We start from the raw sequence: 27,937 nt of genomic DNA on the forward strand, positions 1-27,937 counted from the left end.
AAACATAGTTGTCAGCTCCAAGAGCATGAATTGTGCAAGCAGGAGTAAAAATCAGAAATAAAGCTGCTGTGAGTTTATGTCCATCTGTAAGTTTAAGCCATGTTAGTGCCTTTTTTTTAACACCACAGCTAGTCTTCACAGAGCTAAAAAAACAAGGAATATTTTGGGTGGAGTGAATGAATGCATATAGTCTTTCAATGTTTGTATAATGTTCTAAAGATTAAAATCAGCATGAAATTGATGTATTTATAACACTCTTTGCCATATAAATAATTCAGTTTTCTATGGCAGGTGCTAGAACATGCACAGATGCTTCAGCCTGTTCTCTGTGTTGAAAACACTAGGTGGAAATCATTATAGCTTTCTGGGTCTCAAAAGCTCCCTATTCTTTCAGAGAGTTAATTAAAACAATTGATCAACTACTGGAAACAAAGCTTAAGGAGACCCTTGAAAGGCATTGTCAGCTGCATAGATCTGTCTCCAGACTTAAAAAATTCAACCCAGAAGTGAAGTCTTTGAATAATTAATGTGGAAAGCAACAAATGCTGCAACTGTATTACTCGGGGTAGATTTCTTACCACAATCATTGCATTTGTAGAAGAAACTATGATACAAAATCCAGCCGAAGTAAGGAACATTTTTCATGTGACCTTATTTAACACGCCATCAACCACACCATCAGACTCTCTGTGCATGATGCACCTGGTTACTTTATCATCTGTAGGAATTTACACTGAGGGAGCTAACCAACACTAATTATCTCATGGTAAAAGCCAATAGTTTGGGTTGGAAGGGACCTTAAAGCCCATTCAGTTCCATCCCTCCTGTCATGGGCAGGGACACCTTCCACTAGACCAGGCTGCTCCAAACTCCATCCAACCTGGCCTTAAACACTGCCTGGGATGGGGCAGCCACAACTCTGGACAGCCTGTGCCAGTGTCTCACAACCCCTGCAGTGAAGTGCTTCTTCTTAGTATCCAATTTATATCTTCAGTAACTTCTTGGTTGGGTATTGTTACTCTAAAATTAAAGCGGTTAATATAAAAGAAAAACACCCAAAAAAACCCAACAAACAAACAAGCAAAAATAAAAACTCAGCACTGAAACTAAGAAACAACCCACACTTTATTTTTGTTTTTAATTTGAGAAAGAAAAGGTTAACATTTCCTCAAAGTTTTTCAGAGATGGCAATTATCAATTCGAATGTTGCTGTAATCTTAAAGTACTGGTAAACAATTCACATCCCCACTGATCTTACTTCAGGTTGTCACATACCATTAACCTTTTTTACATATCCTTTTACTCGTTTCAGGACTGTTGAAGTAACTAATTTCTCTGACAACATTTAGCAAAAGGGGTCCTTATAAGCCACAGAAAAGCTTTTGCCATCAGAAAATTAGCTCAGCTCTTACTGAAATGGATTTCTGAATACCTGTTTTTCCTTTACTTTTTTCCCCAGGAAAAAATATCTATAATACATAAAGACAGCGAGATTACAAATGCATAGGAGATGTGTTATTACCAAAACTTAGGAGACTCCAAGGAACAGAGAAGGAAGGGTCCAAGTTGGAGAAGCCTAACTTACATTATGACTTCACCAAGCCTGCTAGCAGGACAAATCAAAGGTGAGTTTTCCCATCTTCTAATAAAACAGCCTTTTCTTGCTAGCAGTTAACCTGATACAGAGGTGCAGAAGCCAGGATTTTTTTTGTAAGACAGAGGAAGCTTTTATAGCTGCACACAAGCCTGAACTTTTACAGCCTTTTTTGTATAAGAAGTAACAGAGAAAGATACATTATATAGTCAAGTTATTTAAAAGCCAGGATCTCAAGTTCTAGAAACTTGAGAACCTTAAGCACAGATCAATGTTGGTTTTAATTAGTTTTTTCAAACCTCCACCCTCAAAGCAATGCCTAAGAAATGCATGAGCATAAGCCTAATTACAGAACTCAATTATGGATTTGCATTCTGGAAAAAAGAAAAAAAGTTTATTTAAAGGTACACACACTCAGCTATTATTTGTGCAATTTATGGCCATCACATCTGGGACATTTAAGATAAAATCTGCTCTTTCCAAAGTCACCTTCTCCCCCGTGCCATGATACAGAAGGGAACTTTAGCACGGGCTAGCTGAGGAAGGACCCCCAGAGCCGGCCACCAGGCAGCTCAACATATAGGCAAGGTTTTTCTTTTGAAGGCTTATGTTCCATCCCTAGCACAGTTTAAGGATTAGGAGGAGACCTAGCTACAGCACAACAAGCTTCCAGCACTCCCCTGATCACCGCACCATCTACATTTAAAGAAGAAAAGCTGGAGCAGGGAGGTGGTTTAGTACACTTACCCATTAGGCCAGCGGCGGACGCGGTGTGAGCACACTCTGTCACAGAAGGTTCTCGCACCGCGTGGGCGGGGCGGCCCTGAGGCGACAGGAGGGAAGGTGTATGGGGGAGGCGGGGACGGTGAGTGCGCGTTGAGGACTCCGCAAGACAAAGTTGGAGGAGGTTAGTTTGTCTGTCTCTTATTAAGGGTTGTTTTGGTCGTGATGGTTGGCTGGCTGGGTGGGTCTCATGACATCTAGTTTTGCAGTTGTGAGGGTGCTTGCTTGAAGGAGGAGGTGCAGTGAGTGGAGCTTCCCCTCGGGAATGAGGGGGAATTGTGGATTCTTTCGGGGGACTTCCCATGACTGTACTGGGCTGCTATGATACAGGCTCAGCCTCTGCTTTATTGCTGTCACAGAACCATAGAATGGTTTGGGTTGGAAGGTTCCAACTCCCCTGCCATGGTCAGGGACACCTGCCACTAGACTAGGCTGCTCCAAGCTCCGTCCAACCTGGCCTTGAATACTGCTAGGGATGGGGCAGCCTCAGCTTCTGCTTCAGGGTCTCACCATCCTCACAATAAACACCTCTCAACACCAGTCCAACATCGTATTAGTAAAAATTTAATAGCAGTTGTCTTTATTTTCTGATACTGTCACCCAGAGTTCACTCAGAGCGTATCATTGAGCCAAAGAGAAAGCAGGAGGATCGAATCACAGGGTTGAACTGTTGAAATGGGTGTTAAACTTTGCGTGGTTTTAATTGAGCTTGGCTGTGATGTTTTTGTTCTGTATCTGTGTTCTGAGTACACTGTGATCAGAAAGCTTCATCAGTAAGTGCAGCTCTACTACTAACAGGTCTGGTTTCCTTGTTCCAGTTCTAAAATGACTATTTAATGCGGTGTTGTATAAATTCAAAAAGAGTAGCAAAAATTATAGACTTACTCTGAGCTGGGCAGTCTCCTTATTAGTGCACAGATAGCACAATATTAACTTACATGTCAATCTGGTAAATACGCATACAAAGAATGTTACAGGTTAGTACTTCTTACAAAAGAAGTGTATTTAATATGAATTATTTGGGCCCTTGCAAGTTTTTGTGGTGGCTGCTAATGCTAGCTGAAGTTACTGAGGATGATTATCAAAGCTGTTACCAATATTAATTCTTTGATTACAGAATTTTCCATCTCCCAGATGGACTGCCCCAATATTATCTTCCTCAAATGAGGTAATAGTAGTGGCAAATATTACTAAAAGTAGCAGATATTTCTAGTTTGGTGTTTGCTTTTGTGGGGTTTTGGGGGTTATTTTTTTGTTTGGTTGGTTTGGGGGGGGGGGTTTAGTTGAGTTTTTTGTTTGGTTTTGGGTTTTGGTGTTGCTTTGGTTTTTTTTTGGTGGTGGTGGTGGTTGGGGTCTTTTTAGCATGTTTTTGTCTTGTGGTTTGGGTACAAAATGATGAATAATGGTAAAATGGAGGCAAAATTTGTGAGCAAACAATAAAATCTTAATCAACAAATGAAGTTTTATTGTGGTCACGAAAAGCAGAAATAGACCTGGAATTCTGGAAGGAGGCTTTTTCTAGCTCACAACATGTCTGCTATATGGCTTTTTGTGTGATTTACATCATGTTGGGGTGGGGTAGGGGAGCCAGTTTTGGGGGGTTTTTTGTGTGTGTTTAATTGCCCTTTTTTATTCCAAAGGATGGCGTTGATTTTATTGCCTAAATCTGTATTTTGATACTGCTTTTCAGTAAAATTATTTCTGAGATTCAGAGCACATTTCCTTCAATGTTTTAAATAGAGATTTGTATACAGAACTGGGGGACTATTTGTTTATTTAATGCTAAATCTATAAACGTGATGATTAAGCTATTTCAAAGAATGAATTGAACCTACTGTAGCTGTCCTGAGGTTATTTTGCATTGCTTAATTCATATAGTTCTGGGGTTTGTGCAAGTAATTTTTCCCTTACTTGCTGTGTTAAAGCCTTAAGAGTACTAGTGTTTCATAGCAAATTGAAGATTCATAGGCAGCAGAACTTGCCAGTTTGTGTGCAGCTCCTAGCCTGCTTGGGGCTTCCCTTAATTAAGCATGTAGGTGTGTTTTACCAATCAAAACCTGGCATGATGAAACCCTCTTCCTGTCTGTGCTGTGTTCATACAAACCTAATACAAATGCAATCAGAAGGGTTCTGTTTGTTTCTTTGTCTTGCAACATAGGTGGCTTTAAGACTTTATGTGGAAGGAGTATGAAGAAAATTAAAAAACACCCAAACACAAATGAAAATCTGCAAGGGTTACAGTTGTTGAGGCTTGGTTTTGTTTGTTTGGGTTTTGTGTGTTTTGTTGGGTTTTTTTATTGTTTTTAATTAATTTGAAACAGTTATTGCAAAGGTTAGAATTGCTTATTCATGTTTGGAGGAAAATCATGCTTTTACTGAGTGAATTTGGGTCACCTGTTTTTTTTCAGTCATACAGAGAATAGAAGGCATTATAACTAAAACAAGGTAAAATATTAAAGTGAAATTTTTAGTAATCAAGTCAACTCATTTAGCTAGTAGCTAGGTTGTTTTTGTAGTGTACCAAAATGATAGTGCCATAACTAGCATAACTCTGAGTCACTTATGAAAATAGGATTTAGTCACTCTGCTGCTCTGGAATGTTTTTATTATAACTAAGTGCTGTGTTTTCTAGTCTATATGACTAAGCAAAGGAACTTCTGGGTATTTCAGAACTCTGGGTGCAAAAATCCAGCTGGTCATGTGAAAACATCGCAGAGCAGAAGGAGGAACAAACTTGCTTACTTTGCCATAGTGACTAGTGGGGTTTTACAGTCAGGCGGTTGCTTAAATATCTGTGGTAGCTGCAGAATAATTCCATCTGTAATAACTTAATTATTGTCTGTAAATTAATTTCAGGTGCTTCTTTCCACATTGATTACGTTTTAATAAGACAGGAAGAACCATTTTTCCCCAAAGCTGGCTGTTGCAATGGGAGTAAGGGAGCAGGTAACAGGATCCTGGAGCTTAATGGGAAAGTGTGTACAGGAATTCTGGTACTGGGATTTGGGGTTAGACGGGTGGTCCTCATCATTTAATGAGGGAATTGGCATCTTGGATGCTGCAGCAGCATTTGACAGTTTCAGAAAGTGAGGTTAGTATTAGTGATATATAACTAATGGGGGTGCTAGCTTGGGAATTCTCTGTCTTCTTTCTCTGGTCAGTGATACTTTGTGTTTTCCTTCTCCTACACCTCTTCCATTCTCCTGCCTTTTCTAGAAGATTCTGTTTTCTATTATTTTTGTTATGATCACTGGTTTACTATTCCTACAGTAATAATATTCCCAGAGTACCTTTAGATAAAAGAAGTTCTGGATTTGTCTTAAACTGCTGCTGCTGTTGTATTTTTAAAGTGAACTTGCAACTGCAGGCCTGCTTGGGCTTTGCGTAGTTAAGCTGTTTATAGGTTTTCTATGGTGACTTTTGAAGTACTGCATATTTTGAGCCACATTGTGCTGTGAGGTTCCTAAAATCTGTTGTCAGCCTTTAGGAATTCCACGCACTTGGTGTTCAGAAATTATAGATACCATGGTGGACAAAGGAAAAACAAGAAAAGGACTTGTATTACTAAAGGATAATGTAGGTTGCTCAGACAAGAAAAGATCTAAGTTGGAAGAACATAATGGCAAGGAGCTTGGTTCACAAGGTTGAGCAGGTGAGTGAGTCTGGAGGAAATGCCATATGAAAAGTTTTTTTCTGTGTTAAAGTTAGGGTGGTAAAATATTTTTTAAGAATGATTACATAGAGGTTGAATTTGAGGGATTTGATGCTGTTTCATAAACCCCCACTATCTTTGAATATGTAACTTTTGATTACAGCTAAATACTGAATTGTTGACTACAGAGAACATGACTGTTGAACACAGGCATGATTCTTGAGTTATATAGGGCATGGCAAGAGCTGTATATGCAGAGGATGACTTAGGATATATTCTTTAAATACTTGGCTTAGCAAAATTCTCTAAAATTTGATACTTTGGTTTATTTCACAGACTCATATAGAATGGCAGTTATAAAACCCCCTCAAATACGTGTTATTCGTGTATTAACCTAAATGTCCTGTGAAGACTGGACTTTGGTTATTGTACTTTCTGAAATCACTGAGTCCTTACAGAGGAGCAAATTGAAAGGTCTTTGTATATTAGAATGATTCATGTGTCCTAAGGGACCTTAGGCAAATCAAGAAATAAACTGTAAGAGTGTGGTTTCTAGAGTTAATTATGAAATTTAATTTACTTTTTTTTCTTTTTTTTCCCAGAAAAGCAGACATGTACTACATTTACAATATTAAGTAAAAGTTCGCTATTCTCTCTTGCCTTTTTTTTTTCTTACAGTCAAAACAAATGAATGGCCCATACTATTAGGAGACTCCTGAAGAGCTCACTCAAATTCCCCTTCCTCTTTTTACAGGAAAAAGAAACATGATTCCCCAAAGTTCCTTATCTTAGGGTTTTAACAAAGTCAGTTGTGTGTGTTTCCATTGCAGCCTGTTATTTCTTCTTTTTAGGCATTTCAGTGTTATTTTCTGAGTAATCAACAATTAGTTTGATTGATAATGTACACAAATTACAATTGTTTCCATCAGTCTGAATCAGCAGCTATTTGTGCAAATCTAAATATGCTGGATATGGCTTCAGTCCTCCCAAGTTCAATGACAAAAGAGGTTAAGGAAGTAAGCTGAAACGCATGAAGTGTGTGTTAATGTGGTTGTCATGAGGTCAGTCACATTATGTCAACAAATCTGCATGTTTCTGTTCTGGCAAAGTAGATCTCTTTTGCTTGCTTTATTTCTATTTTATGATAGAGTAAAATTATCAACAGTTGCTGCTTTTTTTTTGCATGTGTGTGTGTCCCTCTCAATGCCATTTTCAAAGGGTGAAGACTCTAGTATATTAACAGGAAACACAGTGGAGACCTTACTTTCTTTGTATTTTCTGACTCTGATCTTGCAGTGCTGAAACCAAGCCACTGAACAGAATTTTAACTGCTCTTTTATTATAGCCATGATTTTTTAAACATTTTAATTATGCATTATTGATTTTTATATGTGTGTGTGAATGTGCATGTCTGTCTGGTGATACAGCCATACCTTAAAAATACCTGACAGATTTAAATAAATAATATGAACTATTACTTTGTTTCCCAGTATTCAATTTGCCTCAGTGCTGCCTTTTTTTCCCTTTTTATGACTTGGTCCCAGATTCCATTGCCACAAGAACAACTAGAAGACCTCTACCTATTCTGTCATATGTATTACATTGTAAAATGTGGAAATGGGTAAAGTCATTGAGCTGATTCTTTTCTATCTAGGGATTGCAAAAAGGAAAAATGTGTTAAAAAATACAATCTGTAAATATATCCAGATTTCTCTTGACAGTCATGATTGTTTGGTGTGAACATAAATCTGCAATTGCTTGGAAGCACAGACCTTCTGTTATCCAGATGTAGCTCAGCTGAATAAAATGCATCCTGCTACATCAAGGAATCCAGCTTTTGTGTTAGGCCAAATTCCCACTGAGGCTGTCAAAAGTAGTGTGCTTTAAGGAAGACCTAATTGTTTCTTCATTTAAATGGGAAGCTGTGTTCTGTTACTGCTTACCAGTAACTTCGGTAGGGGATTAGAACTGGAGCAGTGGGCGCTGACTGCCTGGCTACTGTGATTTTGGGGAGAAAGTTTTGTTTGTATTCGAGACGGCAGATCAAGTCTCAGCATAGCCTTTGGGAAATTAGACAGCGAGAAAGATGGAAGTAGGAAGTGACAGAAAGGAGAGGCCTGAGGGTGTGGGGAATTAGCTCAAATGGTAGAGCGCTCGCTTAGCATGCGAGAGGTAGCGGGATCGATGCCCGCATTCTCCAGTGTTTTGAGACGCTGAGAGCGTATGTGCCGCTTACAAACGTTAAATGTAACTTTTTTCGCTACTGTGAACAATACTTAGTTTTTCCAGTTACCGGTTGTATTTTTTCTGCTGGTTCTGAGGAAAAAAAAAGAAATGCTGCAAACCACAAACAAAAGAACCTTGTAAACTTCTTGGTTTTGTTTTTGTTTTGTTTTGTTTTGTTTTTTCTGTAAAATGAGTTTAGGTACCTGCGCAAAAAAGTAGTAAATACCTGCTAATGGGTTTTAAAGAGTGAAACAAAACCACTGACAGCTACCACTGTTTCTTCTGGTTTTTGTTGGTGATACAATTTTAGTTCCCTGGTTATACTACCTTGTATTGTGGGGCTACTTTAAATTTAGATGCGCCTGTAGCAGTTTTGTAAGGGTTAAAAATATGCAATTTTAAGAAGCATATGCACACCATGAATGATTGAATTTGTAAATGTTGATCAAAGATGAGCTGGAGAGGCAGTAATTCTGTGGTGAGCTGATTATTATATAGACAACTATATACTTTTATATTTTAAACAAAGACTTATAAAGACTAAGCAATTAAAGACTAATATAATTAAAAAATGCTCATATTAAAAGAATTTGAAAGGGACAAGTGAATTTTACTTACTGTACTACAGAATATGAACGTTAGTATTAAATGCTTTTCTGAAGAAATGATCAGTTCACAAGTGTAGTCTGCTAATTGAGCCTTCTGTTTTATTTGCTATGGGAAGTTGTATATTTGTATACGAAATTGTATATATTACTAGCTATTTATTCTCTTTCTTTCACAAACCTGACCAATTTATGGAAGAAAATCTTTACCGTAGATCCATATTCAGTGTCTCAAAACACTGGAGAATGCGGGCATCGATCCCGCTACCTCTCGCATGCTAAGCGAGCGCTCTACCATTTGAGCTAATTCCCCGTATGTGTTGGGTGTATGGATGGAGTTACTTGTGCTGAATCATAGCTTGGCTGCTTCAGCTATAATTATTTTGTTGAGTCAGTCTGTTGAGTTGAGCCATGTCTGTTTAATAACACTGAATCATCATTCTGTTTATTTGAAAAGCCTAATACTTTAGAAGTCAGAATACTCAACATACAAGAAGCATCCTGATACGTTTTCTGCTGTGTTACTTTGATAAAACAATAGTTAACTTTCATAAGCAAAGCCTCCTCTGGTGTTTATTCAGGAAAGAGAGAACTATTTTTGTTTTAATCTCTGTTACTGTGCAGATCTTGAAAGACTTGCAGATCTCGAAACTATACTGTTAGAAGTCACTGAAGGGCAATGAGATAGTCTCTCTTGATTTTCAGTTATTTTTGTTTCCTTTTCCAGCTTTCTTTTCTAATTAGCTGTGTGCAAATGATAAATAACAGTGATTTCAAAGTTCACATTTATCACCATTTGTGGAGAGAAAATATTAATTTATATTTTCCTAAGTTAAATTCTAGGTATTTCTACCTTTTTGTGTTGATTCACTTAAAATAGTATTGCATCTTAATTATATGGGGTTACTAAAAACATTTCACAAATTCAAAAATTCAAGTATAGTCATACTGACTGACTTTGCAGTAAGAAGCACATTGGCAAAGCTCTATTCCCATGTTATTAAATCAAGGTATGTTTTCTGGATTCAAAGAATGAAAATATGGTTTACAGTGGGAATGATTACACTGAAAATTATATAGTGATAGATTTCTCACTTTCTGTTCCAATGCAGAAGAGAAAGTTCAGCCAGTAAAGGAGAACGTGTGCAGTAATACAGTAATACATGTATTGGCATTTTTCTCTAATGGACTTAACTTGCTGGATGACAGCACCCAACCAAAAGAATATAAATTACAAAATTAAGTGTCACATACTTACAACTAAGGTAGCACTTCAAATCCATCATAATCCAGATCAAGGCCAAGATGTGGAACTAAAAGCACAGTATCACTGTGAATATTCTCTTAGAATTTAAATATTCTCCTGCCTTGCCTCAGTCTCTGCACAACAGTAAATAAAAATTTGTTCTTACAGTTTCATGCACAATATTGTAACTGACTTTATCTCACTGAAGTTAACTTGAGGGGGAAAACAAATGTACAAAAGTGGTTTCAGTCCCACTCACAGGCAGACATTATAGGCTCTTAATGGCCCACTGCATGGTTGTACCTGGGATCTTTTCCATATCATATTTCACAAGGTTCAGCTCTATGTACAGTTTTATCTAGCCTAGGCAGTCAGAGTCACTATCAAAACAGCAGATAACCTCTCCCTGTTTTTCATCTCCAAGTCTCACTTTGCTGCCACTGAGAAGGCCTAAAGCTTGAATAATTCAGTTCACAGAAAAACAATTTGATATTAATGTCAGGTAAGGGTGAGGAAAGACCTCTGCAATAGTTCTATTTTCAGTAATAAAAATGTGTATTTCATAAAATTGACAGCTCATTGTTTTGTGACCTTGAATTTGTTGCAAGTTTTCATGTAAGATGATGAGTAAAACTTCTAATTTCCCCACATGGTTGTGAAAATTTCCTTATCTACATGGCCTGAAATAATTCTGAGTTCCAGGTCTTAATTTCTCTTGGGTTTTTCAGCTGTGAAGGGTTTGTGTCCACATACGTTCATTTAACACACATCACTTCGATGCATCTCTTTGGCAACATCAGTATCTACTGATGAAAGGTAATTCAATCAGGTTTGACTTTTGCTTTCTTAGGGTATGTCAGAGCAAAGGCAAGTGCTGTATTCTCTTCATGCTGCTCCACTGCATTGCCCGGGGGTGTGACTTCCCTCAACATAGAAGTGGCAGTTCTCTTCAGAGGATAAATCTAGTGTGAGTTGTGTGGCACTGAAAGGCTTCAGGTGGTGAGTTCATCACGCAAGTTAGGGTAAAGTGCTTTATTGTGTTACTTGGGAGTTTGTCCTCTTGGACACATAGTAGATAAAACTCAAGGTCAAATGGCACCAAGTGCTCTGAATGACTGCCCTGGGGCTATTGCCTGTGATAAAGAAGCAGGCGGTAAAGCAGATGTAGTTTTTATTTGTGGTTGTCACAATCTATGGTTACAGGACAGACAGGGTTATTGGGGGGGGGTTATTGAGGGGGGGAATTAGCTCAAATGGTAGAGCGCTCGCTTAGCATGCGAGAGGTAGCGGGATCGATGCCCGCATTCTCCACTGTTACATTTTCTTAGTGGTGGGATTAAAACCAGGTTACTAGAAAAGATGCTTGCGTATATTGAACTAGAATTTTGGAGTAAAATAAGTTTATTTCTTATATGTACATGATTTATTTCTTAAATGCTGCCATATATTAGACTAAAATAAAATAATATTAAAAAAACAAAACTGACTTCGGTCATTTTTTTTGGGAAAAAACAAATGCTGGAACGTATTTCCTCTCATGAATTGCAAGTAATGAAGTATTACTCTATTTATTTTATTCACCTGGAAAGCATGTATTTTCTGGTTTGTCTTGTTTCTTACTATGTCATTTGGAAATGTTAAGTAAAATATTACAAATTTATTATTTGGCACCTGTTTTGGAGTCGAAATTGAATGTACTGTCATTTCTGAATAGACAAGAGCAAAAGAAATTTCATGTGTGGAACTGCAGAGTTTTGTGATCCCTACTAACAAAAAGGGGAGGGGAATTAGCTCAAATGGTAGAGCGCTCGCTTAGCATGCGAGAGGTAGCGGGATCGATGCCCGCATTCTCCAGTGTTTTGTTAAACAGGAGTTGCTACACCTACAAGTATTTCTTCTAAACAGGAATTCCTAACCAGGAATTGTTACACCTAGAAGTAAAAAACAAAATATATAACTTTTTCGGCAAAATGTTGGTTTTGCTTACATGAGGGTAAAACTGATTTTGTCCTTTTCCTCCTCTGTGTGTTTTACTACCAAAACCAGGATTTTGTAGCTGTCTACATTAATCCTATGTCACAAGTGTTGGCTCTTCATGGCCTGTTTAAGGCAATATAATTAGTAGGTCTTCTGCTCAGATTTTATTAACTACTGTTTTTCATAGTAGCAAATACAGTGCTCTTGTTTCCCTATCAATTTGGAGTCCAAAGGTGCCAGTCACAAGGCAAGTGCTTATTACTTAGACAAGCTGTACTTTTGAAACCTTACAACTCACAGTTAACTAACTTTTTTATCTTTTCAAGCATTAAATTATTCTGGCTGGTGCCAGGCTGTCTGTAAACTTCATTGTAAGGTGGCCATGCAAACTGACAACTGGATAACAGTCTCCATATTGACTGTCATTTTACCTCACAGATGATGAAAACCATGCATTTTAAATAAACTGCACATGTATTTTTACAAGAGTACATGTGGTCTTGTAGGTGTCAGAAAAAAATGCAAAATGCTTACTTTCTTCAGCCCATATCTCTGCATCCAGACAGAAAGTTACATAGCAGCTCTAATTATGAAATCAGATACAGTGCAAAAGTGGGATTGAATCCCACTTGAATCACAAGCTATTTATTTGGCATGCAGTCTTTAGTGCACTTTCTTTTCCTGAGATAATCCTGACAGTCCTACGGCCTTTAAGGAAGATAAAATTGCAATTCCAGAGTGACTACCAAAAATAAAGAGTGAAGTTTGATGAGGCCAACTGGAACTCAGTCTCTAGGAGTATATGATCTCAGTTATGGTAGGTATAGGATTATCTTGGTAGTTGTTTCTTAGGAGTTTACATCTGTTCCTACTGAAGCACCTAACAAAACTGGGGATGACTAGATTGTCACTTCTCAGTCAAATCTGTGCTTGCAGAGAAATGAAGTCCCAGCTCTGAAACCAGTTAACAGTGGTAGCAAATGACATTTTTTGGTCTATCTTGTACTGATTCCCCACCCACCCTGAGTAGCCAGTGATTGTATTTTGTGCTAGAAAAACTCAGGAGTACCATTCTGTTTCACTTCACCAACAAATTCTCTTTAAGATAGCAGATTATTTCAACTATGGTCTCTCAAAGTGTCTTACTACAAATAGTTTTGCGAGTAGGCCTATAACTTCTTTTTATGTCTTCTGTAAAATGTATAGAAGACTTTAATGCCTTTTTTCTATGTTGCTTCTAATGTTAAGAATATGAAGTTTCTGGCAGGAGTGTTTTCCCCTGGTTGCATATTCCAGTCTTTAAATGACTTGAGGGTTTTTTTTTATGAGCTTACTTATAAATGTTAAGAGCATAGTGTAAATACAGCAGTAAATTATGATACAGAGTTTGAGACTATTGCATAGGGTAAGGAAAATATTCCCAATTTATTACTTTAATCTTTTCCTTTGTATACAGTTCAAATTAGCATATGGATGGTGAAGATCTATTACTCTGCCTTTTTTTTTTTTACAAAAATACTGTTTATAAGCATTTCAATTCTATCTACCTAATGATGTAGTGGCACTTGCAGTCGTTTCTTACAAAAAAAAACCCAAAAAATCACAATCAACTACTCCGTACAGGCTTTAAGAGCCACCTAGTGGGGTTATTCTGCAAATAACCCTGTAATCACTAAACACAGTAATCAGCATTTCCATTTTACTTTAAAAACCAATCAAAGAAGTAGAAGGTACAAAGAATCATCTTAAATTGAAAGGGAACTGAAACCCATTTTACACACAAAAACTTTCTTCCATTTCCCAGAACACTTGATTTTTGTGGCTGCATGATTCAATAGGCACTTGAATTTGCAAGTAGATGAACAGCCCAGTTTGTTTAACAGTAATAGTTTCCATACTGACAGGCAATTTTAATTTGAGGAATTTTGCTGATGTAGCCAGATGCATCACATTTTTATTTTTTTAACCACAAAATCAAATTTCAAACACATATCTAGGAAACTTTCTTGTTGCTGTTTTGTCTGACAAGAGGAGGTACCAAGCAGTTAGGAAGGATAGTCTTGTTGTAGCTGCAAGAGTGCAAAAACGGGAGACAAACATTTATGAACTGAGATAGTACTTCAGGTACCAAGCAGTATGAATTAAAAAGAGTACGTAAGTGATACTTTTCAAGAAGCAAAAAGCAACTGTGAAATAAAGGTATGTTACAGCTGGGGACAAAAGAGGAGGAAGTCGTAAGATGGTTGTTTTCTAAGCAAAATACATAACTAATATGGCAGCAAGAAAAATGAGATCCTGTAAGACAAGAGCCATAGAGAATCTGATTCTGCTATTTAAGGGAGTTTAGAATTTTATTTTACAGGTTTTTTAAGAGAGGCATCAAGCTCCCAGGATCTTAGCTTACCAACTTACCTCTATAACTTTTAAGCCCTGAGTAAGGGAACCTAGACTTCTATAGAGAAGCACAAAATGAACTACATCCAGTCCATGAAAGCCAAGAAGATGAGGTAATAGTGACTTGTTTAGTAATCAACAAGACTAGGGAGAGAGGGTTGTATCTTAACCTGATCCTTCTGATATATGCTGTATTTTTAACTCCAGGATAGATCGAGTTCCATCCTTGTACTAAAAAGCAAATCACTGAAATTTCAACTACAGGTAAATGGTATCTTGCTCATACAATGAGCCAGTAGTAAGAAAAATTAGGTTTTAAGGTGCTCCCCTTTCACATGATTTTCTTCCCTTCTGTTGGAAGCAGTGGCACAGAAGTACTTACTTCAGGTTAAAAGGGCTAAGTAGGCTATCTGTATCTCTGAGTGGGACACCTCTCAGAGCTGGTGAACTCTCAAGTTTGTAAGTTTGTCACTGAAAAACTGACAACAGGGCATAGACTGAAGATTGTCTATTCCTCAAGGTTCAACCTTTGCCTGTTAAAAAATTCTGAGATGTTTCAAGTGAGTATTTCACTGAACTCCAGGGAAATTTTTAACAGGTATACTTTTATACATACGTCTTTTTTGTGCATGTGTATAGATTGATTTAGATACCCTGTAACAAGTATAGCATGGATGTTGTCCCCTCAGATCTGTAATTAAGTCACCACTGCTAGATCTTGCGATGCACCTTAAACTGCAAATAACCTTAGTCGACTGCTAAATACAGGCTTCAAACTGCACAATGCTGGTAGGTTACAGGCCATGTAAAAATCACATTGTGGTAAATTGGCACTTCTACAACATCATACTAAGATCACTTTTTGCTGGTATCTTGGATAGTGATTTTTTAGGCAATCCTGATTGATTATACATGTAACCCTTTAGACATAAACAATTGTCCAAGTCTGAGGCTAGGACTGGACCACCTAGTTGCACCTAAGCTCCATCAGGAGTTCAGAAAGCAAGGGGGGTCCACTCTGAACCTTGTGACTCAACAGGAGGGTCTCCCTTACCCTTTTGCATCTTTAGTCTGTGTACATCATTAAATCAATTTTAACTTTATTTTCCTTTGTATGTTTAAACCATGTAGTACCTTGCCCTCGAACTTTGCTAAGTTGCACTTTCACAAATCCGTATTAAAACTACTTTTGCTGGTAATCTTTGGTGATTCTTTGAGCCAAAACCACTCATTTGTGACACTGTACCATAGTGAATTAGGGAACTGTTCTGCTAGCTCAGCTGTAAGAACAATAGCAGCCATTAACATGAAATGGCCAAGAACATCTACCCCAGCTAGAATGTGGGAAGATTCTCCAGTAATGCCCTACTGGACCATGTTCTTTCAGGACAAATTATATGACATTACACCCATGATGGGTATCTCAGTTTATCCTGTTATACTTAAAATTGCCATAAGAAAACCTGGTTTCAAGTAGAATCTATCTGCTTTTTTTTACATTCAGGATACTACCAAAGTAATCTAAAGTCAGACAGATGAACAAAAAAACCCAAAAAACCCCAAAAAAACTCCTTTCACACTTCCACAAAGAACTTCCTAGAAATCACAGAATTCTAGATGTAAAAGTGCTCATTTTCATTTTAAAAGGCTCTTTAGCATTCACTCCAAGTACAATAACTTTATTTCAGATTGCAGCAATACTAATAGTGAAATTACATTTACTAAAAAGTTATTTAAGATGAATTTTTACAATTCAACTTGAAATACAACCTTGTTTGCATGTTCTACAAAACCTCATAAAAAAACAAAGCACTCAACACATTTAGTAATTACATGGAGCTAAAATGTAATCTGAGGACTTTTTAGGTCCTTAGGCTAGGTATCTTGTGATGGCAGAAGTGCCCCATAATCATTGTTACACTTGTCATAGCAAGTGATAGCCCCAAATCTTAATCTTACAGACTGGCAATATTGTAAGGCAAAGTAAAGCCATGACAGCTGGCTGGCAAGGAAAAGCTGTGGTTGTCATAGCAAATGATAGTCCCAAATCTCGAAGATTTTACAGACTGACACCATCTTAAGCAAGAGCTGTGACAAGTCAGCGCACAAGGAAAGGCTAACTTAAAGCAGTCTAACAGTCTTCCCAGTCACAGTCAAGAAGTCATCATCAGCCAAGGCACGAAGTGCTTCTTCAAACATCTCCTTCGTGATAGCCTTAAAGAAAAGTAAATCAAGTAAAGATGGAATCCAGGCAGGGGAGGAAATACTTCAAAGACAAATAGAAATGCCTTAAATCCTACCAATTTTCCTATCATTGTTTTTAAGGTTTAGCTGCTTCTTTTTGCAGTTTGAAACCTGGCTAGAAATCCTGAAGCTGATTTTGCAATTTCAGAAGCCAAAATAAACTACGATACAGCAAAAGATTCAACTCATTTATCTGCAATAGAACTGGCTTTCTGATAATGTCAGCTGAAAAAGTTAATGTCTCTATCCCTCCATAGTGTGGTTTTAGGACAAGAATGTTGATTTGGAAGAACACTATGCTTTTAAAAATTAATGTAAAAATGAAGAAACTTACCGTATCAGACTGTGCTCGGAGATCATCAAAAAGCTGTTGGTACTTCAAAGATGGTGATTTACCCTTTGACTGGATAAGCTTCCTCAAGGCTTGAGCCAACTCCTCTCTCCGCTTACGGGCTGTTGCGCTCATTCCTGAGAAAAGGAAACAAAATACCTTTCAGAAAACAACTTAGGAGGACAGGTTAAGTTACGTAAATTCCCAACAACACCCCAGATTTAACGTTATGAAATCACAAACCTGTAGTGAGAATGGATATGTCCACAATTCCAGTCCTTGGATCAGTAGCAGATTGTTTCAGTGCTTCCCGATGGAGCCGTTTTGCTTCTTCTACATCAACTGTTTCAACTTTCTCAGAAAAACGTACTTTAGCATGTGCTTCTGCCAGTCGGATCAGAGACTCAAGTTGTCGAGGATATGCAGAAACCATTCCCCTGCCACTCCCAATCTTCCTCATGTCCACGTATGCCTGAAGAGGATTCATTAAATATTTAATGAAATCCAGTTATATTAATTATTTTCAGACTCCCCTTCATCCCCCACCTCTGATTTCAGAACATAAGCAATTCCAGCTAGCCATTCTAGATACTGTATTTTGCTCAAATACTGTCACAATTCATAGAATCATAGAATAGAATCAAAAAATAGTCAAGGTTGGAAAGGATCTTAAGATAATCAAATTCCAACCCCCCTGCCAAGGGCAGGGACACCACACTAAACCATGTCACCCAAGGCTCTGTCCAGCTGGGCCTTGAACACTGCAAGGGACGGAGCATTCGCAAAGGATGGGTGACTGTATCACATATACTACTTTCCATTATAAAACAATTGAGCCATGATAATGAGTCAAGTTTTGAATCACTTCAAAAATGTAGGACTTGTCATTACAGACACAAGTATGTAAGATGTATGTATTTTGTTCAGTAGAACTTTATTTTTTATGTGATGGAGCCAAACCAACCCATTGGAAAGCTAGAGTGCAGAATGACTTTTAATACCAATCCTTCTTTCCTTTTAAATGCTGGCAATTTTTAGAGATTTTTTTGAAGGATGTTACAGAAAAGTTGTATGTAGACAGAAAGTGTACATACTAGGGGATTTTGCCATTTTTGGCAACTTGGGAAAGACTCTGACCATTCTTAAGAGCAATTCCTTTACCTCAATAAGGGTTTGGCCTGCCTCTTCACTTAACCTGGGATTTACATAGCTACGAGCATATGCAATGTAATCCCTCAATACTGCCATATCCATGTATTCCTCCTCAATCTTTTCTTCAGTTTGGTAGTAGAGTGAAATCAAATGGCGAGCAAGACGTCTGTCATAAGCTTCATCACGTGGATCCAGCATCAAAAAGATCAAGTCAAATCTGAACGGGACAGGAATCCAGTATTAATGTCTCTACTTCCTTGCCATTGAAAACTGTTTGAGGGGTCTTGACTGAATGAACTACAGGTAGGAGTTACTTGACCGTTAATTCCTACTCTTAAGTAGGAGTTGCTCTATTAAACTGAAAGGATGTTTTTTTTCTAGAACTCTGAAAGTGCAGGATAGCACAGCGAATTTGCTTTCATCCTATGGACTTGAAACATTGCAAGTGAGATGTTCTGCAAAATTCAGATCCCGTGTTCAAGGCCGACAGCTTTTGTTTAAAAAAAAAAAAAAAGCAACAAAAACCAACCACACACACAGAGAAAACCCACACAAAACCCCCTATACACATACCAAATACAGAGGACAAACTTGCTGCTAAAGCAACTACCCTGAAAGGCAACAGCAGACAAGGCACATACCTATATAGTTATTTCATTGATCTAAAAACCAGAAGAAAATAATAAATAAATAAATAATTTAAAAAAAAAAGCCACAAAAACCCACACTTCCTGAAGTGGTTCTTCCAAAAACCTGAAGAAAATGGTTTATAATTTTACAAACAACACAGTCAACTACACTGAACTATAGGAAAACACAAATAATAGATTTTTAGCCAGTTAATCACATATTTTCAAAAGCTTAAATCCAATAAATGGTAGAATCCAGGCACTACCTAAGCCTACTTTCATTCAGTACACCTGCACCAAGGTACTATTTGTCACTAGGTGGCTAAATTAAGCAGCTCTTAATTGAGGTCTAAGCTGTAAGTGCAGAATATTCAGTATACCACTGTACTTCAAATTTCCAGTTAGTGCGGGAATTCTTCACAAGATGCAACTGCAGCCCATCATTTAATCTTTATCACCAGACCCTAATTGTTGCTCTAAAAGCTATTGCCTGACACCTCCCCAGCTGAATTTAACAGAGCATAAAGCAGGCACAGTCTTCAAAATCTATCACCTCTGCTGCAAATTCCCCACTGTCAGTGTTTAAAAGTTCCATGGAGCCAAGGAAAAAATCCTGAGTTTTTTTTGGAATTAACAATACTGTACGTTTCAGAACAACTCTTCTAGGAGATTATTAGGAATCAACAGAAAACCAATACCACAAAAATAAAGAGAGATCCTACAGATCTCATTACAGCTTTTATTGAATGTGTAAATACCAAAAGGCAGTTCTCTGCTTAAACAGAAACTGTAAGAAAAGTAAGTGCTATAGGTTTCCACTACACTACAAAGAACAGAATTGTTCTGTTCTATTACATTTAATAATTTTCAGAAGAGGACATATAACATCTCATAAAAATGAGATATGCAAGCAGAAGCTCAGTACCTTGACAACAGTGTATGAGGAAGCTGAATGTTTTCAATAGTAGTCTTTTTTGGATTCCACTGTGATTCTATAGGGTTAGCTGCTGCTAGGATAGATGTACGAGCATTCAGTTGGCAAATAATTCCAGCCTGTCAAAATGAAAAACATTTCTCAAACCAGCTGCAACTGTGTGCCACCAAAACATTCCCCCCCCCCCCATTTCATAAGATCACCAATATTATTAAATGGGTTTTGTAGTAAAAAAAACTTCATTGCAAAAGCATTTTGGAGTAAAGCAAAACCAAAAACACCTGGAAATACTACAGTTTGCTATGAAAGCTGTATTCTTTTGTAAATAAGTTTTTACATAATCTAAGACTGACAACAGAAAAGTATAATCCTTTGATCTCTTCTGGTAACTTTTCAGTTTCAGCTGCATAGCATATACCACATACTACATGCTTTGTGGAAAGAGCATGGTATTAAACACTTACCTTTGCAATGGAGAGAGTCTGTTGTTCCATTACTTCATGCAGTACTGATCTTGTGCTTTCATTCATTTTATCAAACTCATCAATGCAGCAGATGCCATTGTCACTGAGTACTAGAGCCCCTGTCTGAAGAACCAGTTGCCGTGTTTCTGGATCCTTCATCACGTATGCAGTAAGACCAACAGCGCTTGAGCCTCTGCCAGATGTATACTGACCTCGAGGAACCAGGTTATACACATACTGGAGCAGCTGTGATTTGCTAGTACCAGGATCACCACAGAGAAGAATGTTGATCTCTGCACGAAAATTGCCTCTTCCGGTGTGAGTGAAATCCTTTCTTGATCCCCCAAAAAGCTGAAGCAGAATGCCCTATAAAAATACTCTCTTTAAAAATCAGAACATCATCTCTTGTATAGCTAACAGAGCAAATCCAATTGTGAACAAAAACATCTAATCAACTGGAACACTGGGAAAATTAAAATAACTCAAACATGAAAGAAAACACTTGAAACTGTAGAAGTCTTTAAAAGGGTTTGTTCTTTAGGCAAATCCTCACTTACAGTTAAACTGCTGTGTCCTACAAAATCAGCTTTTAATTAAAAGTTTGAAATCAGATTCTTTCCCAATCTATTCCAAAAGTTATATAATCAGAATAGACTATTGCTTTTCCTAAGGCTATATTAATCTCGGACCAAAGTACTATTACCTCTTTTTTACCATTAGGTGCAATTTTTATCAGCTTCTTAGTCAAGACTAGTTAAGCATAATTTTGTTTTCAGAAGAAATGTTTCACTGCATTCACAATGTTACTTAAATAAAATTCCTTACTTGCCCATAAAGAGGAAGCGTAAGGTGTTTTATTTCATTGGAATTTGCCAACACTTCCTACTTTATATTTCCTAAAGAAAGTATATGCTTGCAGTCTTAGTAAAGAAATAAAATACTAACTTGCAGTATTTTGAAAGTACTGGAATTATTACTTTAAACATATGCTTGTAATTTTATCAGTTAGCCAGAGTTATCAGGAAGGATTTTTTTTCCCTTTTCAAATTCACTAGATAAAAAAATTTATTATTTCTCAGTATTTCCATTTCAGAAGGAATCATTGTATGGTTTTGAATTCAATTTCTAGCCATTTTAGAAACCTGTGAACCAGGATAATGTATAAATCTCTGAAGAAAAAACAAAGGAATATACTTGAAGAGCATTGTTTGGTGTCTGACATAACCTTGAGACTGACCACAGACTGCAGTTTTTGCAATGATAAAGTTGTAGTGCCTCAGTTGAACATACTACTGAAACAGTCCCTTCTTGGATATATCTAAATAATTGCTTTGCCATCCTGGAAGTTGGAGTCAACCAAATGTCATTTTAAAGCTATTGTTCTCTTGTGGATGCCTCTCTTCAGCAGTCACTTACTATGTGCTTATTATAGCACTTACTCTTTGATCACCACCAATCTGAACATTAAAGAAACATCCAAGATGCATCCTGCAACTTAAGTTTTCCCAGTTCTGCTGCTTTCCTTTTTGTTATCTTACCTCTAATCAACACTTCTTAATGCTGTGGAAAGAGTTACAATGCACTTAGAACTCCATCCTGACAAGACCATGCCATTTTAAGACTGCTCAAGATAGTTTTCTGAATTTTGAAGGCTTAAGTCATTTTTATAACAAATACTAATTACAAATGTACTTGCATATAAATACAAATCTTACAAGAGAAATACAGAATTTTCACCTTTTTGATATCTTCGTGCTCGTAGATAGTTGGAGCCAGTGCTGAAGAAAGTCTGTCATATATGTCTATTTTTTTAGAAAGCTCTTTTAGCATTGCCACACGTTCCTCTGTAAATATTTTTTGCTCTGCTTCCTCATCAACACCATGCAGGCGTTTTGAATCTGTTTTGCGATAGTGTATGACATCAATGTGTGTGTTATAGATGGATTTTACACTGCTGATCCTTGGATTAACTCGAATTGGGACTGCCCTGTAGATACCTAAATACAAATTTTAATCACAGCATTAGATATGAAGATCATGGTAATTCAAAAATCAGAGAATTTCACATGCTCCCTTGAGAAGTAAAGCTTTTCAAAATAGCCTAAATACTTTATTTATTGTATTTATTTTATAATGTATTTCCTGGTACAAGTAAGTCATGTAGAAACCAATGGAACATATTTAAGTCATCTAGGCACTATTTTTGCAGGTACCTGTAACATTCTTATCACAAGTATTCTCAACAAGGAAAATGCTTAAGTATTTTTGAAAAAAAAATAAGGCTTGATGCTTTTGAAAGTCCTGCTCCAATATTTAAAGACAGCATTCCCCAATTCTAAGTGCCAAGTTTAATAAGTTTTCTAATGCATCTCTAATAGCTAGTAGTACAGCAGTTGTTTAAAAAAAAATTGTTTATAAAACATGGCTGCAGTATCACTAGACTTCCTCTGTTACCACCTTTCTGACAGCAGACACTATTTCAGATACTGCCTCTTCCTCACCTACATTCTCAGAATGACTGAAGCATCAAGGTCAGACAATTCACTCTAATATATTCATGTCTCTTACAAAGGACCAAAGGAGCCCAGAACTGGACTGCATACTCCAGATGTAGCCTCACCAGTGCTGAACACAGGGGAAAGATCACCTCCCTCAACCTGTTGGCAGCACTTCCCTTAAGAAAGCCCAGGAAGCTGCTGGCACCAGTCATCTGGTCTACCAAGCTCTGATTCCTTCCAGTTTTGCTTTTGTCTGCAAGTTTACTGAGGGTGCACTATGTCCCATCATTACATCCACATCATTACTGAAGTTATCCAACAGTCTGACCCCAGTATTGACCTCTGGGGTATACCTGTGGTGACCAACCTCCAGCTGGACTTTGTGCCACTGATCATAAAGCTTTGAGCCCAGTACTTCTGCCAGTTTAAAATCCGTCTCACTGTCCACTTCTGAAACCCATACCTCATCAGTTTGTCTATGAGGATGTTACAGGAGACGGTGATGAAAGCCTTGCTAAAGTTGAAATAAAGAACACCCACTGCTTCAGTCATCTCACTGTAGAAGATTATTAGCCACTGTAAATACATGCTGACTACTCCCAATCATTTTTTTGTCCTTCATACAGTTAGAAGCAGTTTCTAGGACTATTTGCTCTATCACCTTCCCAAGGTCAAGATAGGTTGACTGGTCTGTAGCTCCCCAGGTCTTCTCCTTGCCATAGGAGTGACACTGGCTGTCTTCCAGTATCTTTGTCATTTACCATGACTTCAGAGATAACTGAGTGGCCTTACAAAGACAGTGGCCAGCTCCCTCAGCACTTGCACGTGCATCCTGTCAAATCCCTTTATGGACAAGATCAGTGAAAGAGGATGGAAATACTCAAAGCAAACTTTACCTGTGACAGTAATTCTGTCACCTGGCTGAACTTTATCAACCAGGTCATTGTGAGCAAATAGGACAACTGTATGTGGGGTCTGCCCTGCTGGCATATCTTCAGGGGACTCCTGCAGTTTGACCTAGCAAAAAACACTGTTTTAGTTTCAAGAAATAAAAGCTTTTCCCCAAAGCATGCTATAGAATCTTGTTTAGCATGATCTCCAAAATAATTCTGAATCTGGAACATCGCTCAAGAACAAAATACCCCCAATCCAAACAACAAAACTGATTATTAATGAAAAGATAGGATGAAAATGAGAATTCTGCTAATTGCTACTGGTATGGCTAAAATGCTGTTAAAGACAATGCTTAACTAGTCCAGGTACAAGTGGACATACTATATATAAAGGGGTTTCCATATGGAAACATCTAGATGTTCATTTCATCGTTTTAGGGTATTTCTTCTCCAAAGTATACTGATACTTCCACTAAGCTGTTTCACCCATTTTCATGTTCCAAAACACTCTTCCCATTTCAAAACGTAATGCTATTGATGATACAGAGGGGTGGGGGAGCAAAGACCAGAAACTTTCTTTTTAGTCACTACCTAAGCACAACATACCATCTGTTTGTCAGAGAACATGGATCGATTGTGGATGAGCACCATACTGTGCACTGTGTTACAGTTCTTGCATACTGATGGTTCAGCAATCCTGCCACGATCGATTTCTACTCTGGTGGTGAAAGCGCAAACCTGGCATTTAAAGAATGCTTCTTGCATCTCAGGAATTAACTGGGAGCTTCTGATGACCATACCACTGATGGTGATAAGCTGATCAATATCTACAAAATATTGAGACTTGTGTCATGACATCATACTCTTAAAATTTAAAGTAACCTTCAAAATTACATGTTGTGTTATCTTTTAGGTGGCAGGTAACCATTCAGTTAGGTACTAGTATTTTGTCTAAGATAAAGCAGAAATAATCATAAATGGGTAGTACATATATTCTAATTTACAGGAATATTTATACAAATGAAAGAATCCCTCACTCTCACAGAACTAAGAACATGAGTAGAAGGCTCCACAGAGACCTTATAGCAGCTTTCTAGTACATAGAGAAGCCTACAAGAAATCTGGAGAGGAACATTTTACAAGGGCATGAAGTGACAGGATAAGGGGCAATGGCTTTAAACTGGAAGAGGTAGATTTAGATTAGATATTAGGAAGAAATTCTTCAGTATGAGGGTGGTGAGACACTGGAACAGGTTGCCCAGGGAAGCTGCAGATGTCCCAACCCTGGCAATGTTCAAGGCCAGGTTTGATGGAACTTTAAGCAACCTGTTCTAGTCGAAAGGGTCCCTGCCTTTGGCAGGGGGGTTGCAACTGGGTGATCTTTAAGGTCCTTTCCAACCCAAACCATTCTGTGATGCGAGGAAAAATTTCCTTTACAGATTGATTATTCTGCATTTGGGCTCTAAAGCATTTGTTTCTGAAACAGACTTACATAAACACAAGACACTGGTCTGGATGGACTATAAGTACAGTTTTATACAGTCTTCATGTAATTCTCTGTTAACAATAAGTCTATACAAACCCATAAGATTATTTTCTAACTCAGTAATCAAAAGTTTACCTTCAGGGTTTAGATTTCTCATATTCGTAGTCTTCAGTGCATTATATGGCCTTACTTGAATCTGATGTTCCAATATTGAATCAGGGTAACGATCAAAAAAGATCTCATTGGCAGCCATGTCAAATGTTGGAATAACTTCCTGTGTCAAATGGTTAGAAACAGTTAAGTTTTAAAAATGCAAATAAAACATAGAATTAAATACTCTGCATAAAGCACTTTACATGCTGAAGATCAGCCAGGAATAACTAAAAGTTATCCCAGCTGAGCATCTTCCTATGTAACAGAACATTTGCTGTTTAGATCGGGTTTCTTTATTTGAGTATGGCAAAGAGGGGGAAAAAAAAGACAAGATTCTGAACGTTGTAGCACTGTAGTTTACCAGCTGACTTTGCATGCATGAGGTGCCCAATACAGTATCTATGATCAACCATTAGGAAGACATTACATTAAGTAGAATAAAGAAGCTAGAGATAACACTGAATGCACAAAGTACACACTGCATCTAAACAAACAGATCACAAGCCAGAAATACAAAAGGCCACTTGAAAGCCAGAAAACAAGCATGCTACTTCACCTGAGGGTAGCAGATGAGTTGCCTGTAAAGGTTTTCATCAAATGATCTTAGATGGTCACAATTTACATTCAGGAATGGTTCCCCAATCATATTAATCTGAAAGATAGTTGAAAAGAAACCTTTAGCTCAATGGTACACAAGACTAAAAAATGAAAAGTTAGATTTCACTGTGTTACAAATACCTCTTCAAGTCGTTGCATATAACGGGGCTCACTGAGATCCAAGCCAATGTCTTCATCCTCTTTACGTACTGGATCGATGAAGCGCTGAAGAAATCTCTGAATGTCAGAGGTAATAAGAAGACAGGGAAGATGAGCAGAATTTAGTAATATGAACACTGACTTTGCATCAGATTCAGCTAACATTTGCTTAAGTCAAACTAGCTTTTCATTTAAAAAGAGGAAAAAAAACCCAAGTTGTTAACCTACCTGGAATTTTTCTTTGCATGAGGCTACATTAACATCTGTTCCCCAAATGACAAGCTTTTGTCCAAGAGACTGGTCGCTTGCTATATCCTCAGCTGGCTGCGTGGAAACAAGATAAGCATACACAAATGTAGTTGTTCAAAAGAAGTTGTCAGATACAAAATCCTAAGACATCTACCTACCCCATCTGAGTGTAAATCGACTTGTCTGGCTTTACGGACAGACCCGAGATCTGGCCTCTGTCTAACCGGAGTTCCTCGGACACCACTTCGTGGGGTACCTTCCACCCTGGAGCTGGGTGTGCCATATGTCAGAGGTGAACTGATATCAAAGTCAAGTGGAATAGCTATTAGAAAAAGAAAAAAGTATGATTATCACGACATTCTGCAGTTAGAGCAGACTAAAATTCAGCCTCTGCATTTGTCTCGTCATTCTTTTAACTCTACTGTCATAAAACAAATAGCATCAATCAATTGCAGAGTCTTGTTTAAGCAGACGTGGTAAAAATGTTGCAAGTCTACCTAGAACTTTGCATTAACATCTCTTCTGAGAGACCCCAAGCTCGAGGAAAGCTTAGCTAAAGAGCTTTAAAGCAGCACAGGATTTTACAACTACATCGGTGTTCAAGCATAAGAGATCAAACTGGAGCATTTTAGATGAAATGCATTCTTCAGTATCTTGGGGCTGCAAAACAGTTTCATAACAGTTACCAGCTACTGCAACAAAAACCAGTCCTGTTTATATAAACAAAAATGTCATTTTAAGGCAACCAGTCAAATTATTTCTGCATTCATAATTTGACTGATTTATTGTATTCTAGAAACACATGAAAACATAAAGCATAACCCCTGATACATACTCCCCAAGATGGCTGAAAGCTACAACAGCAGATCTGCACCCCTGACACTGACTGTGTTCCTGTTATGTTCGTTATGGCAAATTCAAATTGAAAACTTGACACAAAACTACCTTTTCCCACCCCCTCCCTCTTCCCCCCGACTGTTTTTCATTCTCCGCACCGGCTCGCTAGGCAGCAGCAGCGGAGCTGCCCAACCCCGGCGTACCGGAGTGCTGGAACTGCGGAGGGCTGGAAAAGAGCGCATCTGGGCCGCCGGGGCTCTGCAGGTCCGCGGGCGGGGAGGTGGGCATGGGCTGCAGCTCTCCGGTGGAGGTGGAGTCGTCGGTCCTGCGCTTCTGCGAAGGAGGAGACCGAGCAGCCTGCGCTGCAAGACACAAAGCAGAAACAGAGATGGCCTTTGGATGACTTCGCTGCTGCATAAGGACCGAGGAACGGGCACCGCGGCGGACAGAAACGCCCTGCAGCCAGCACCCACCCGCTCCCCCGGCCCGGCCGCCTTACCCCCGCCCCGAGCCGACCCCTTCCCATTGAAACACTTACGAGTCGACGGATTGCTGCCCCGGCCGCGCTTGCTGCCGCGGCGGCGGCTGGGGGTGGAGGCGGGCGACGACATGGCGCTGCTCCGGCTCCCGCGGCGGTCGTACCTATGGAGGTCCGACGAGAGGAAGGCAGTTGCGGGCGCCCTGCTCACCGGCCGAGCCCCGACCAGCGGATTCTCCTCCCTACCCCTTCACGCACAGCAGGTAGACAAACGTCTGGGGACACAACCCGACCACACCTGGACAAATCCAGTGATAGTGGCAAATTCCGCGCCAAGTGACTCGCGTGCGCGCGCG

The 27,937-nt window shown here is 38.4% G+C and overlaps 2 protein-coding genes, 1 long non-coding RNA gene and 4 other non-coding genes across 8 annotated transcripts in view; 4 read left to right on the forward strand and 3 right to left on the reverse strand.

The window, feature by feature from the left end:
- The window catches only part of UBE2V2 (ubiquitin conjugating enzyme E2 V2), a 36,221-nt gene extending 33,747 nt beyond the window's left edge, over positions 1-2,474 (reverse strand). The window contains exon 1 of one of the 2 annotated variants that reach the window (XM_031052077.2): positions 2,342-2,474. In XM_031052077.2, the coding sequence (XP_030907937.1) occupies positions 2,342-2,345 (4 nt within the window). In that variant the 5' untranslated portion in view covers positions 2,346-2,474. The remainder of the gene's footprint in view (positions 1-2,341) is intronic. The other variant, XM_031052078.2, reaches the window with a different exon arrangement.
- Positions 2,444-7,506, forward strand: LOC115947055 (uncharacterized). Its single transcript, XR_004081036.2, has 3 exons — positions 2,444-2,501; positions 3,495-3,545; positions 5,234-7,506. It is a non-coding gene; the product is annotated as an uncharacterized lncRNA (long non-coding RNA).
- Positions 7,507-8,156: 650 nt separating this feature from the next.
- Positions 8,157-8,229, forward strand: TRNAA-AGC (transfer RNA alanine (anticodon AGC)). Its single transcript has one exon. It is a non-coding gene; the product is annotated as a tRNA-Ala (tRNA).
- Positions 8,230-9,100: 871 nt separating this feature from the next.
- On the reverse strand, positions 9,101-9,173 carry TRNAA-AGC (transfer RNA alanine (anticodon AGC)). Its single transcript has one exon. It is a non-coding gene; the product is annotated as a tRNA-Ala (tRNA).
- Positions 9,174-11,344: 2,171 nt separating this feature from the next.
- Positions 11,345-11,417, forward strand: TRNAA-AGC (transfer RNA alanine (anticodon AGC)). The gene has a single exon. It is a non-coding gene; the product is annotated as a tRNA-Ala (tRNA).
- Positions 11,418-11,887: 470 nt separating this feature from the next.
- Positions 11,888-11,960, forward strand: TRNAA-AGC (transfer RNA alanine (anticodon AGC)). Its single transcript has one exon. It is a non-coding gene; the product is annotated as a tRNA-Ala (tRNA).
- A 4,180-nt stretch (positions 11,961-16,140) lies between these two features.
- MCM4 (minichromosome maintenance complex component 4) lies at positions 16,141-27,937 on the reverse strand. The gene is made up of 16 exons (XM_034060140.1): positions 27,642-27,937; positions 27,307-27,465; positions 26,425-26,588; positions 26,246-26,341; positions 26,000-26,095; positions 25,818-25,913; positions 25,244-25,382; positions 24,229-24,449; positions 23,626-23,746; positions 21,969-22,228; positions 20,232-20,597; positions 19,759-19,886; positions 18,214-18,421; positions 17,296-17,524; positions 17,056-17,189; positions 16,141-16,691 (listed from the first exon to the last, which is right to left on the reverse strand). Exons 1-16 carry the CDS (start codon positions 27,712-27,714, stop codon positions 16,599-16,601), a joined length of 2,583 nt encoding a protein of 860 aa, XP_033916031.1. The 5' UTR covers positions 27,715-27,937; the 3' UTR covers positions 16,141-16,598.

This window comes from Melopsittacus undulatus, chromosome 1 (genome assembly GCF_012275295.1).
Source record: "Melopsittacus undulatus isolate bMelUnd1 chromosome 1, bMelUnd1.mat.Z, whole genome shotgun sequence".
NCBI classification, from domain to species: domain Eukaryota; kingdom Metazoa; phylum Chordata; class Aves; order Psittaciformes; family Psittaculidae; genus Melopsittacus; species Melopsittacus undulatus.

Bases quoted from the DNA above. Each gene is read 5' to 3' on its own strand.
- MCM4 (XM_034060140.1), bottom strand. From the start codon at position 27,714: ATGTCGTCGCCCGCCTCCACCCCCAGCCGCCGCCGCGGCAGCAAGCGC. The intron at 26,589-27,306 runs GTACGCCGGGGT...TTTTTCTAATAG, and splicing joins TCCGCAGTTCCAGCACTCCG to CTATTCCACTTGACTTTGAT. The intron at 19,887-20,231 runs GTAAGTGTTTAA...TCATTTTGACAG, and splicing joins AGACTCTCTCCATTGCAAAG to GCTGGAATTATTTGCCAACT.